Below are 14,775 nucleotides of genomic sequence, written 5' to 3'. Positions count from 1 at the left end.
TGAAGCGGAGAGAGGAAGAGAGCGGCGTGCGGGGGGTGAGAAAGACGGCTGGATTAAGAAAAAAGAACGACTTAATGGAAAATCTAAGTTCTGATGTCTCTCATTAAGTTTCTGGCCACATCTGTGTGTGGCAGCGTTTCATATTTGGCTCAGCACAACCAGGAATAGGGGGGTGGGGGGGGGATGCAGGACGTGGAAACATCAGAGTGGGTTTAGATCTCCCGCAGCAAACAGGTCTGAGCGTCTACCTTGACATATTATCTCTGAAGTTACTCTGTGGACAACTCTCTGGATTACCAATATTCAAAGCCTAGACAGCCTTTGCAGTACATTTTTAGTCTCTCTTTTTTGCTGCCAAGTAAATGTTTACTGAGAAGAATTTGAAGAAAAGAGAAAAACATGACAAAGTGGGAGAGAAAACACTATAATATCCGGCTGAAATGTTAACTCTTTAAAACCTTCAAGGTGTGAATTGCTAGCAAATGAGAACATACGTCCTCAAAGCTGTTTGTGCATGTGAATACATACAAACACATTCTCACAGTTTGCCATCAGAGCACCACCAATTTAGTGTACAGAAGTTGAACTCCCAGCACCAGGAAAATGTGACAAACCAACTATGAAGGCACAACAGTGATACGCTGAACTGGCAACCCAAATACTACATATACCAATCCTACACAAAATGTCGTTACTATTTCATTTGGGCCTTGACACAAATAATGGCCTACCCCCTTCCTCTCAAATGAGTTCGGAATTAATGGGGTCTTCTGGAATCTAGGTTTGCGGTCCTCCTCCCATGCTGTGCAGAAGAGCTTGGTAAATATTGAGCTGATGGGGAGTCAAGTAGAGAGAGGAGAATAGTAGATGAAATGCAAGGCTGTGTTGGAAATTAATCTAGGGAGGTATTAAACCTTTCCCTCTTCACACGTTCACAAGCACTCTAGCACTTAGTTTCTCCTTTTTTCTCTCCCTATATCTCTCCCACATCCTCCTTTTATCTCTTTTTGACTCTTTCCTTATCTTATTTGAGTGTTTTTGAATGTGTGTTGCTTGGTTTAATTATTGAGAAATCCCTGTTGCTGCATGTGTATACATTTTACAAACTGAGATCTACTGTAACCTTCAACATGTTGCCAAATATGCTTATTTGCTTTCTTATTGAGAGTTAGATGCAAAGATCGATACCACAATCATGTCTGTATGCTAAATGTGAAGCTACTGCCAACATTCACTTAGCTTAGCTTAGCACAAACACTGGAAATAGGGGGGAAACAGCCAGCCTGGCTCTTTCCAAAGGAAACAAAATCTGCCTACAAGCCTCTCTAAAGCGCACTAATTAACACGTTATAGCTTGTTTGTGCTGGGCTATTTCTTGTCTGGGCGAAGTAACACCCTGCGGTTTTGTTGTTATGGTCAGTGAGGCTGCCAGGCAACCAGCAGAGACTCCAGTCCAGCACATTACCCCCCATAAAACTACATTGTCTTTTTACACTTTGTACAGATTAAACAGACAAGATGTAACGTGTTAATTAGTGAGCTTTAGAGGTGCTGGAAGGCAGATTTTGTTACATTCAGACAGAGCCAGGCTAGCTCCCTCCCTCCGTTTCAAGTCTTAATGCTAAGCTAAGCTAACAGGCTGCTGACTGCAGTTGCGTATTTACCGTACAGACATGAAAGTCTTCTTTCCACCTAACTCTCGGCAAGAGAGCAAAAAGCATATTTCACAAAAAAGTTTTTGTTTCTAATAAAGTTCCTTCCTTTTCATCGGCATAACAAGGTAGATTAACAATACTGTCAACGCAATTGTTAAAACAAGGCTCTCCCCCCTCTCTTTGACAGTTCTTCATTGTCCTGCTGATAATTCTCCTGGCAGAGCTGATATTGCTCATCCTGTTCTTTGTGTACTCAGATAAGGTAAGTTAATTTTGTTCTCCATGTTATGCCTGATTGTTCATCATGAAGTCATCTGTTCCAGTAACTCTGTAACATTTTCTCAATGCAATCTAACACTTCACCACTTGTCTATAGCGTGTTACACAACGCCACGGCTGTCAGGCATACATCACAGTTTGAACAGCCTAGGGAAGTTAATGTCTTAAAACTTTTACACACAACTGCACAAAGCAATAAAAGGTGTTAGTGCGATAAACATATCGTTCTCCAGTTGCTTCCGGGTATCTTTTTTTATTTGGCTTGTTTCTCAGGCAGGAGGTTGAATATCTTCATTCAGCCATTTATCCAGCAGTCAAAGGTTAGGCCACAAAATGCAGCCCAATCCCCACCAGTTGGCTCCCTGTAATTGGCCTCAAGCACATTTCCCATGACCCCCACATGGGCTCAAGTCGGGCGTATGTCTGCATGTCGACAACAGATGACGATATTTAAAGCTCCGGAGATTATTTACATCCAGACAGACATGTTCAATCAAACTGCCTCACAAATGTTTCATTCTGAACATAACAAATGTCTTGTGCGTGAAAAGCAATGAAGACTTCTCTCTGTTTTCAAGGACACGACTTTGATAGATCCTTCTATTTATATATTCTGAGTCTCTATGTCGCCTGGCCCCCGGGGCGTCAGCTAATTCTCCTTCTTTGTTCTGAGGTTATTGCTCAAACTTAGTCTCTCAGGCAGATAAAGGAATTCATTTAGCAGCCAATCCATTCTCAGATTTGGATCAGGTCTCGGAGGCACACCCTGTCAGGAGTAAATATGTCTGTTGCCTTATCTCCAAAATATTACCGGCTTAACTTTGAAAAAAAAACTCCAAACCCTGATCCCCCCCGCTGGAATTTAAATAGAGAGACTCTTGACTTCACAGCAGTGCCTTCCCATCACCTGTGAAGTCGGGAAAAGATAGCCAAGCAGGGCCCAGGATTTCTTAAATGTCAAATCATATGTGTCTGCATTAGTAAGGGATAAGGCATTAGTCTGGGAGAACTTTCTCATTCACACCAGTTCCAGTGAAGAGCAGCCATATTTCTCCCATCTTGCCAAATTACAATAGTGTGTTTATCCTGGCTTAGACCTAATAGGATGTGAAACCACGATGCTACCCAATGTATTTCCTTTGATTAGTTTTCAAATGTCATTGGAAAGCAAAGTCATTACATCAAATTATATCCTTATTGGAGATGGCATTTTCAGACTACCTCCAAATAAGATGTCCTGCAAATTTAAAGAAATTGTGTGCCGCTGGTCCTCAGCCTTATATGTTAAGAATGTTAGGATTGGATGGACAATCGCAGTCTATCTCACACAGCCTTCAGACATCGCTCTGGTTTTCTCTTTCCTCTTGACTTGACTCTCTCCAGTGAGATCCCGTATGCTGTGTGAGGCTCTCCTCATCCTCTGCTACAGGCTCTGATCAGAGGAATCACTAATTCACTTCTTCTATTTCATCTCCTAATCACAAGGCATTTATTAACAAGTCTGGAAGACATACAGTAGTTGGCTGCGTTTGAGTGTGTATCCGCAGAGGCCCGCAAAACAGATATTTTAGTCTTTCAAATAAGTCATCTTTAAGTCATGAGTGACGCCTCTGCAAACTGTGATCCTTCCGGGTGACAAGCTGTCAACGAGATGTGGGGAAGAAATGAACATATAGTATCTGGTTTTGCTTGAGGAACAAATTTTTCTTCACTGCTTTCATTTAGTCATCAAGTCCCCCCCTTATTTCTGTATTTCCATCAGTTTAGTTTTTCTCAATGGAGAATTTCTCTCTCTTCTTGGTCACCCCAGCAGTCTCGCCTCCAGGTATGGCTTATATGTAGGTACCCCCTCTTTTCCTTCAAAGCCTGGTGGTGTTAAGCTCTCTGATTAAATGCCATGTAGAGGCTGTGGTATAATAAAGGCTGGCCCTGCAGTTAGCAACCAGCTGACTACAGCAGATGGCTGGGCCACAAACCAGATTACAGCCATCCGTCTTTAACGCTGTGACCTCATTGTGCCTCAGTCGACCCAGCATGCCGAGCCGAACAGCAGTGAAGGTTTACTAGCTCCGAAAGAGGAAGCAGAATCTGGCAAGCAGAGAAGAGAAGCACCAAAGCATGTGCATGGGTGTGTAGGGAGAAGGGGGAAATCCAGAAGGGGGCGGATATAAATCTAACTAACAAGCAAGGAATCTCTGTCTGTGTGTGTGTGTGTGTGTGTGTGTGTGTGTCACTCGGATATCTTGAGAACCAGACTGATCTCATGAAATGGCGTATGTATGGCACGCCAATTCGTATGTCATTATTGGCATGTTATAAAGACGCATTCTCCCTTTTTAGTGTGTTTATCAACGCCGTTTTGCCACCATTGACTTACATTACCTTGCGATTGCGTGTGAATTTACGCCGAAGCGAGTAGTATGAAGAGCGAAAATCCACATAGGGAGGTTGGTGGGGGTGGTGGACTGGTCTCACAGGACACACGACTTTCACCCAGGAGACCAGGAATCGCGTCCCACGTGTCACGTTTCATAAACTCAACAGTTGCTTTCTTCTTTTCCTAAACCAAACCCCCGTGTGACGTTTTCTAAACTCAACCGTTGCTTTCTTCTCGCGATAACACGCCACGTGGCGTGTATGTTTACGTCCGCTGTATACAGCGTAGACATCCACGCGGATGGCTCAAAATGCGTTCAGATAACACGCCACTTGGCTATGTTTACGTGAAGTCATGATGCCATGTTGTGAGAACCGTTTATACAGCTCGCTCGCCGTCACTCGCGCCACTACATTCAAGAACGGATGAAAAAGAGAGAGACCAGAGATGTTACATTGTAGCAAACTCATTTCAAGCATCAGCGATGTAACATTCAGACTGAACGCTTTTGTCCCTGGAAATAGGCTTGTCCCAAATAGCTTGCTGACAGCAAGTGACATGTATACATTTGCCATGACCTGCCATGATCTGCCATGACGCAACTAAGTCATGGCAGGTGTATTGCTCAGGACCCGAGGTGACAAGTGTGATGTTGTTTGCAGAGCGGTTCTCCAGAAAGCAAAGCATGGAGGAGGATGTCTTGTTTTTTGTATTGCATACACAAGAATGTAGAATCACACTAACGTGATATAAACCGGGTTTTATTCGCTCAAACCTGGAGCAACATGTGAATTGTGTCTCGGCTCATCGCTTACTCCAATTACACACACTGAGCATGCGCAGTTTACAAATCATGACGTGCATCAATTGGCCAACAGAAAAATCTCATATAAGTAATCCTTTTAACTTAAATCATGTATTATATTATATATTATATTACATCCCCCTTCTTATAGAAGTGTAAGGTTCTAATCCAGATACCTACACACAGTCAGTGTGGGTAAAATCTGAAACAGGATATATTCACTAGTTCACTATGACATATCTGTAGTGTGGTACTTACAAAGTAACCAATCTAACATGCAATGAGCTTTCCTACACTGAAATGAATGAACACATCTGTTAAGATATCAGAAAACACAAAATTGCAAACAGAACTAGATATCACATATGACCGTTGCAATCAGAATCAAACATCACATTCTTTTTTTTCTTTTTTTTAGAAGGGCAGCGATCCGCCTACACCCTTTACATGGTATTATAAGTCCAAAACCGCTCTAGGCTTGATTTCTCGTCCGGATCTTGTCTTGTAAGTGGTGGTAAAAGGGGAAGATTCATTTGCGGTCTGTGGAGTAGGAGATGTGCTGATGTGTGGAGTCTGTGGTGCGTTGTCCTCAGGATGTTTGTCAGTGTGAGTGTGATGTTCTTTAGTGGAAAGGAGGTGGCGTCTGTTTCTCCTGTATTCCTGTCCTCCTTCAGCTGAACGTATGTGATAGGAACGGTCGGTTTCAGCCGCTCTGATGACTACTGTAGGTTTCCACTGACCTTGCTCTTGAAAGCGGATGTGTTGAGCTTCCTGCAGCGGCGACAGAAGTCTAGCTGACCTATTGTAGTACGTTTTCTGCTGTTGCTGCTGGTGGATTCGCCTAGCATGAACCTTTCTCAAACTGACGACCTTTGGCTGAAGCTGCTGGTGTGTGCTGGGTAAGACTGAACGCAACCGCCTACTCATGAGCAGTTGAGCAGGTGATCTGAAACTGTCAACAGGAGTGTTGCGATATTCAAGGAGAGATCTCTCCTGCCACATCTGGCCTTTTTCAACAGTGCTTTTGCGATCTGTACAGATTTTTCTGAGAGTCCGTTGCTTTGGGGATAATGTGGACTGGAAGTTATGTGGGTAAACTCCCATTTGTCAGCAAAAGCTTCAAACTCTTTGCATTTGTATTGAGGGCCGTTATCTGATATAACAGTCTCAGGTACGCCATGTCTGGCGAAGGCTGCTTTGAGTTTGTGTATTACAGTAGAGGCTATTGTGCTGTGCAATTTGTCTAGCTCAAAGCTAGCTCTAGTCCACTGTAATGATGTATTGTTCATTGTTCCAGGTGAACAAATCCGTAGCAGCAGTCTGCCATGCCCGATCAGAGATGTTGTGGTCACATGTGATGAGCTCTTTTATCTTCTGAAATGCATCTTCATGCTGTGCATCCCATGTGAACTCATTTGTCTCTTTCAACAGGGGACGCAGAGGCGCATTGATGCTGGCAAGACATGGGGCAAATTTTGACAAATAGTTCACCATACCTAAGATTGTTTCCAGCTCACCTTTGTCCTTTGGAGCTTTCATCTCTTTGATAGCTGCAATATTGGCGGGATCAGGCTTGACTCCGTCTTTGGTGATGTAGCTGACCTCAGCGGCGCAGACAACACTCTTTTCTGGGTTGAGCTTCACTCTTCCTCTCTCTCTGGAACGTTGCAGCATGGCACGGAGGTTTTCATCATGCTCCTGCTTGTTCCTGCCATATATAAGAATGTCGTCCACAATCCCATGACACCTTGTAGATCTCCATAGGTCTGGTTCACTTTCCGCTGGAACTCATCCTGGGCAGATTTCACTCCAAAGGGTAACCGCAGGAATCTGTACCGTCCGAACACTGTGTTGAAGGTTGTCAACTTGGAAGACTCCTCTGTGAGCTTTATAGCCCAGTAGCCCGACTTGGCATCCATGACGCTAAAGTAGCACGCTCCAGCTAACCTGGATGTGATGTCATCGAGGGTTGGTGAGGGGTAGTGTGGTCGTTTGATTAACTTGTTCAAGTCTTTAGGATCAAGGCATATCCTCAGCTTGCCTGTGCATGGTTTTTCTGCTGCTACCATTGAGTTAACCCATTCAGTTGGTTTGGTGACTTTCACGATGACCTTTTGTTTATCCATGCTCCGTAGCTCATCCCGCAGGCGATCACGTTAAGCAATGGGAACACGTCTTGGTGGGTGAACAACAGGCACAGCATTGGGGTCAATGTGAATGGTACATTCACCAGGGAACAGTCCTATCCTTTTAAAAACGTCTGCAAACTCCTCCATTACAGGCACTTTTTGTTGAGCAGACACGGAGAGAATGAGCTTGATTAATCCAAAGTCCAGGCATGCTAGTAATACTAGCACTGGTGGTGCATGTGTCTACAACATAACATTTCAGCATCAACTGAATGTTCCTGTATTGGTATTTCATGTTGTACTTGCCTCTAACTACATGCTGCTCTCCACCATAGCTATAAAGCGGGCGCATTGAGGGTTGAAGCATATTCTGTATTCCCAATCCCTTGAAAGTACGCGTGGGAATGACGTTAGCTGATGCCCCGGTGTCCAACTTGAATTTGACCGTGTTTTGATTTGGTACCACTTGTAAACTTGCAAAAGCCTGTTCGGTATCGTGAGAACTGTTCCCCTCTGTTACTGCATCAATAAACAAATCTTTACCGTCGCATTTTCGTCTGGTTCATTTTTACCTACTGCATGGACTCCTTTTCCCGCCTTGGAACGACACACTTTTGCAAAATGGTTCCATTTGTTGCATATTTTGCACTGTTTCCCTTTTGCTGGGCAGCTGTTCGCGTCATGAGCCTTATTTCCGCAGTAACGCAGGTTTTAGCGCGAACACGGCAGTCGGCTGGCTTGTGTGCGCCATCGAGTTGTCCTTTTGTTCTCTCCTGGCACGCTCTCCAAGCACCTTTCTTGTGATACTGCTTGCCAATCACATGAACCGCCTGTTCATGTGAACTGTTGCTGCCATCTATTGTCTGAAGTTGCACTTTTGCTATTTCATGAGACCTAGCAATGTCTATTGCTTTATCCAGCATCAAATCAGATCCGACATTCAGCAGCTTTTCACGGACTTTAGGTGAATGAATGCCAAATACCACCCGATCTCCTCACTGTCAGCATATCCACAGTCCTTCACAAGTAGTTTCAATTCCGTGACAAATTGTTCAAAAGGCTCGCTAGCTCCCTGTATCTTCTCATGGAATTTGTAGTGTGCGAAAATGACGTTGGACGTTGGAAAACGCTCATAGTATGATTTTAAAACCTTTGCTTCTGCTTTTGCCTCTGTCAGTGTCCATGTATTATATATATATCTCTACCTTTTTCTCCGATCCACAGGAGAAGGTAGCTGCACTTCTCGTCTTCTGGTTTCTTCTTAAACGGACCGGTAAACATCAATTCCACATGAAGTTTGAACTTGCGCCATGCTACGGGCAGGTTGCTAGCATCCCAATCCATATGGGGTGAAGGAACTCCAGCGACGTCCATTCTGTTCGAGTCGTATTCACTCTTTCACTCTGACACCATGTCTTGTTTGTTGTATTGCATACACAAGAATGTAGAATCACACTGACGTGATATAAACCGGGTTTTATTCGCTCAAACCTGGAACAACATGTGAATTGTGTCTCGGCTCATCGCTTACTCCAATTACACACACTGAGCATGCGCAGCTTACAAATCATGACGTGCATCAATTGGCCAACAGAAAAATCTCATATAAGTAATGCTTTTAACTTAAATCATGTATTATATTCTATGTGAATATTACAGAGGATGGAAGGTTAATCACATAAAAGACTAGTTCAGAGAGCAGGGAAGGCTATGCCACATCCATGATTTATCTTACTAACAACCCAACAAATCAGCACACACATCTAGTCATGTGTTGCATTAGTTTACAGGCAAAATTATGTTCAATCCCTGGCCATGCTCCATTTTTCTTCCAGGCCAATTACAGAGAAGTAGTGGGGGTCTTCCCCTTGCTCTGACCAGTGCTCTGGCCTCAGGCTACCCGACACAGGCTTGCAGAGCAACTAAGGAAATTAAGTATCCCTTTTAATGATGTGCTGTTGGGGACCTCTGGCTGTGATGCTGTTTCTCTCCACATCATTTATAACACTTTCCAGGCAGTTAGCGAATACATTTGTCCAGAGCTGAGCAATGAGAGCAACAGGAAAATATTGTCAGCTTCAGTTCTTAGGGTCCTCAAAGGATGTGACGATTAGAGCCAGTTTGTTGTGAAGATATATACTTGACTCAGAAATGATTGTGGAACAGAGTTTAGGAGTACTGAACACCTCAGGGAGAGGTGCCTAAGAGTGAGCGTAACACATCACATGTGAAAAAGGAAGATGTTGTGCGTTCTCATGAGTTTATCCTTCAAAAGTGTACAGCTGATAATGGAAGATACTGTTGTTCAGCTGACTGGAAATAAGCCAACAGAGTCTCTGTGATTGAAAATACAGAAAAATATCTGCTTTCTTTCACTTAAAGAAGCAGTAAAATAAGTGACAAATGGTTCTGAAATGCTGTTTAAGACTGAAGACGAGATGAGAAGGAGGAGAACAGGGAATAGAAATTTAAAGAATAGTGGAAATTTGGGCAGTCGAGAGTCCTCTCTTATACAGTAAAGACTCTCAGGATTGGTGTCCATTTCCAGTTGTAACAGTGGCATGATTCTAACGCCTGCTTTATTATAAAATTCCTTATTTACACTTTTACTCATCGTCAAAACTTACCTCGACCATAACCAAAATAACTTGATGATACATGATAAGCCATCATTTTTTATGCTCTTTCCATGTGATTTCACATGAACCATTATGATTTTCCACAGTGAAGATAGTTCATTGTTGTGTTATGTGTATATGTCAAACATCTTCCCGGGTATTCTAAAGTGTAAAGGAAGGATTGTTTTAAGTGGCTATAATCAGTATTTTTATTTTAACAATGGGTGACTTTACCACTTGTATGTGAAAGGGGTTGCCCATATTGACAAACCCACAGAGAATTATCACCCGAGTCTGAAGTTCCCCTCATGTTCACTCCACAGCAAGCAGCTGTTTTAGCAAAAAGAACTCTAAAAACCCACTTTACACCACATTCTAGCACCAAACAGCACACAGGCAAAGTAGGCGACTAGCTGGTAAACATAGTTGGAGCATTTAGCAACCTAAAAGCCAGATATTTCTCTCAGGAGTTGGTGGAGACCAACCAACCAGAACTAAAAGGAGCATGAATATTGGACTTGCGCCAGAAATATGAATCCAAATGATTGATAATGTTGCTCCTTGTCTGCTGGAGGTTTAAATATACTCACACTTTAGTCATTGTCACGTTAGTGATAACCCGCTGCCCCAAGTGACAAAACAACAACAGGTATTACAGGTGGAATGAAGACATTTTTTTCAGTGTTATTTATTTTTTTTTTTCAAGTTAATCCTAATCACTTTCTTTTCTTTGACTTGTCCCTTGGCCCTCCCTCAGTTATGTATGGCAGGTTCACGTGTATCTCCAAGCTCTGTTCTCCTGTCAGCATGCACAGAAGGTGCAAGAAACTTAATCTTGCTATATTTTCATATACTGAATTTACATTTGTCTCATTTCACAGACGGGCTGTGTTTTCATTTAGTTGGCTTCATTCTCCGAGTGGTAATATGTTTACTAACCCTCCTGCATAGTCTGTTGCTATTCTTTTTCTTTAGTGAAATTGTACTGCAGAGACTGTGAATCATTTTGAATTAAACACTCTAACATCGTTTGAAGATTGTAATGTCTCAAAGTGATAAATAGCAGTTGGGTAAAAGTGAATAAAACTCACACAATACACTAATTGCTCTTTTGTCAACCATTACCTCACCTACTGTAAACAAGCAATACTTTCTGGTGTTTTGTGAGGAGCTCAACCTGCCTTCGTCCTTGGAGGCAAAACTAACGAGAGAGAAATACTCTCAACACTGGGGGGCAGGGGCAATAACATATCTATACACTTTGTCACCTACATGGCGCAGACTTTGCTGTCTGAACATGAAAATTGGATTCGAAAGTGCAATTTCAACATTGAAACACTAACAAAAAGCTCAGATCTTTCACACTGAAAAAAAGAAAGAAAAAGGGAGCAGTCAGCTCAGTCATGGCTATGCACTAAGCAGTGTGGATCCATGTCTGCACGGTGACAGGTCCCAGTGTACCTGGTCCCCTAGGTGTTTATATGTCAACAGATCTGGGGCCTGACAATCGGGGAGTCCTTGCATGGGAATAATTGCCTCCAGGATAAAACCAGGGGTCTGAGGCCCCTAGGGGTTCCTCAGAGTTACGGCATTAAGATAATAATAATAATTATATATATAAATATTAAGTATTTTCAAAAACTAAAATGTCTTAACATGAATCCAAAATTTTATTAGCAAATATAAATCAGCCTGTTTGTGAAAACAAACAACACATTAATGATACATAAATAATAGGTAAGATAGTCACTAAGGTAGCCATCCACAGATACAGTTAACCCTAAGGAGTCACTGTGCCACATGTATTTTTAACAATAAAACATGATTTATAAAATCATGTCAACAAATGTTTTAATAGCTTAGTATTCTCTGCTCTAAAAAGGTATGTATAAAGGCTTTAGGCCGCCCACACGTTATTGTAGGCCGTGTTTAATATTCAACTTAATTTTATATATGTAGTAGGGGGTCCCTGTTCCATCTCTCTCTCTCTCTCAGTAAAGGCTTGGCTTAAAAAAAGTTGAAGACCCTTGGTTTAAAGCATAAAAGAAAACAGAACATTAAATTAAGAATAGCTTTGATACCTTGCTGTACCATGTGGAAATATCAGTACTGTCTGACTTTATTGTATTATTGCAGCATCTTAAGTGACAGCCACAGGGTGTTAAGACAATCCACCACCCACTCTCTGTTCTCTGCTTCTGTGCACAGTGACAGAAAATACACACCAGTTTGGACAGAAAGCCCAATCCTTCCTTCGCCCTGTCAACCTGTATATCTGCATGTCTCCCTACGTTTTCTCGCTTTCTGTGGCTCTTGTGTGTTCATTCCGCTGGCTGAGCTGAAGCTTTCAGATTTCTGAGATGAATGTTCTGGCCTGTATTGCTGAGTGTGGACTTGGTCAGCCCAGAGGAAACCCCAAGCGTATCTATGTAATGAGAAGTATGAGCTGTGTGTCATGGTTTTGTCAATGTGCCACATCTGAGGAATTGCACTGTGGCATCTTTCAGAGAAACGTTAGATGTTGCCAAAGTATGGTGTTGGACTGTTGTCTGTTGTGAATAATTTCCAGTACAAGCAACATGAGCTTCAGTCATGAAGTTAGTTTTCCTCATCAGAAGAAAATAGGCTAATACAAAAAAATGTGTTTGTATCTGCTCCTTTTGCAAGGAGAAAATGGGTCAGAGTGTTGCATGATCAAATCCATGTTTGTTCTGCAGTCATTTGTCTGCCTCTCGTTAGCGGTAAATCTAGATCGTTACGTTTCATTTTCAGGCTGTAACAAAGACTTCCACACATGAAACGTAAGATACTGTATGCAAAGACTTATTGGCGACTCAGAAGATGATTTTTATTGTAGTAGTGGGCTCCCCCCTGCTCTCTAGTGACTGAGTTAGCGTGAGGAGTCAGTAATGAGCGAGCAGCAGCATCACATATAGCCTAGATGGAGAGGAGAAGATAGAGGATAGAAACAAAGTATGAGGCAGAGATTGATGATGCTGCTCTTCCTCTCATTTTGCTGCACAAGGACAGATATGGTAGGGCCTGCAGCCCGAGGTGCAATACACAGATACGCTGCTCTGCATCAGCAAAGTTACTGAGTGAGAAAGAACAATGTGATTTAAAATGATACTAATCTTATTTCAAAGGTTTTAGAGGATGTTTTAAATGGGTTTTGCATGATTAATGATTGCTAAAGCATTTTATTGCCAGGGAAACTTTAATTGCTTGGTAAGAAATCTGTTTGACTTTTATGTTTGATTCAGCAAATACTGTTCTTCTGCCTTTCAGCCTTATACAGTCAATGCTTTCAGCCCAGGAAACAGTAGGGTTTGATGTTTTTTCTTCCCACCATGAATTGCTGAGCCACTTATTCTATAGATGAATCCAGTTTTGTCTATGATCAAAGGAAGGTTTGTTCTGTCTCTCATATGCAGTGCAGTATACGATTAGAGGTCTCTGCTGAGCTACACAGGTAAATAATCAAGCAACTTTAAAATGGAATTTATTCTATTCTATTTATTATTTTTTTACTGAGGGATTTACTAAGCAGCCTCCAAACAATGTCTAGCTGAACACCAGTCCTCTCTGGCTGAAAGCATCTCTTATTGTGTGCAAATGTTCTTCTCCCCGGGCACAGTCTGAGGGCATAAGCTTTAACTAAAAGCGAAGTGCGTTCCTTTTGTTGTGATATAACTTGTACTGTCTGTGAAGATGTACAGCATGGTTCTGACAGTGCATGTCATTTTTCCAGTAATAATTACTCCATATCTGAAGCGCCACTCAATCTGTCCTGGCAGTTAGCAAATCCCCACGGGCAAAGCGAACTGCAGAAGAACTGCAGCTCTGATTTTGTATCTCATTAACACATCCAATGAGGTATTAATCTCCATCAGACATGGCACGACCCTGAGCATATTGTTGGGGTTCAGTCAAGAGGAAAATGATGTGCTCGCTCTGCTGAAGGGCATGTTGAAGCTGTGTATGTGTGTGTCAAATGTCCAAGTTGCTGTAGCAGGGTTATTTTTAGATGGCAAGAAAAAAACAGTAACCTGGTTCGTCGGTATCCGCTGGTATTTTCAGCCTTTACATTCTAGTAAATTTTGCGTTGTAACCGTCAGCTATCTTCACTTTTCATCATGATTAGTCAGTTCCCAAAAAAGTAATTCACGAACAATAATACATAGTCCGCGAAAAACACTAAAAAGCAACTCACTGCCAACATGATGATACATTTATGTGAAAAAGACATTGACAATGAATGCACCCTCCTTACAAACACTCAATCTTCAACTGCCTGCTCCATTATAAAGACTATAATTAACCAACCCCTTTAGACAAAAGGTCTCTAACCAAGGCTGCTGTTTTCTTTTCCCTCTCCAGGTGAGTGAGAACGCCAAGCAGGATCTCAAGGATGGGCTGGCTCTCTACAACTCAGAAAACAACATAGGCCTGCGAAATGCCTGGAACATCATCCAGGCAGAGGTAGGCAGACCTCACACAGAAACATTAGCAATGAATGTTCACTCACTATAAGTGATACATAAATGCAAAGTTTTACTAAAATATATATGCAACATTAAAATTCAAAACTAGCTGTTGAAGAACACTTCCATTCCATTACTGCAGTCCTCCAAAGAAAAGGGACTAATTACAATACTTGTTACATTAAAGTTAGTTTGAGGTCTCCCTGGACTGACAGGAAGCTTTAACTAATGTATGTGTAATAATTGTGTGTGTGTGTGTGTGTGTGTGTGTGTGTGTGTGTTGCATTCACAGTGGAAGTGCTGCGGCGTGATAGCATACACCGACTGGCATGAAGCCCTGAAGGAGAAGGTGGTACCTGACCGCTGCTGTCAGGAGCATTACCAGAACTGTGGCCAGAACTCCACAAACATGTTCTGGAACAGGGTGA

The 14,775-nt window shown here is 42.3% G+C and overlaps 1 protein-coding gene across 5 annotated transcripts in view; it reads left to right on the top strand.

The window, feature by feature from the left end:
• The window catches only part of tspan9a (tetraspanin 9a), a 186,672-nt gene that overhangs the window by 160,574 nt on the left and 11,323 nt on the right, over positions 1-14,775 (top strand). For all 5 annotated transcript variants that reach the window (XM_078257657.1, XM_078257656.1, XM_078257654.1 and 2 more), the window contains 3 exons: positions 1,843-1,917; positions 14,244-14,345; positions 14,640-14,771. In XM_078257657.1, the coding sequence (XP_078113783.1) occupies positions 1,843-1,917; positions 14,244-14,345; positions 14,640-14,771 (309 nt within the window). The remainder of the gene's footprint in view (positions 1-1,842; positions 1,918-14,243; positions 14,346-14,639; positions 14,772-14,775) is intronic.

The sequence above is a fragment of the Sander vitreus genome, chromosome 8 (assembly GCF_031162955.1).
Source record: "Sander vitreus isolate 19-12246 chromosome 8, sanVit1, whole genome shotgun sequence".
Classification (NCBI taxonomy): domain Eukaryota; kingdom Metazoa; phylum Chordata; class Actinopteri; order Perciformes; family Percidae; genus Sander; species Sander vitreus.
This window is presented reverse-complemented; position numbering and strand designations above follow the sequence as displayed.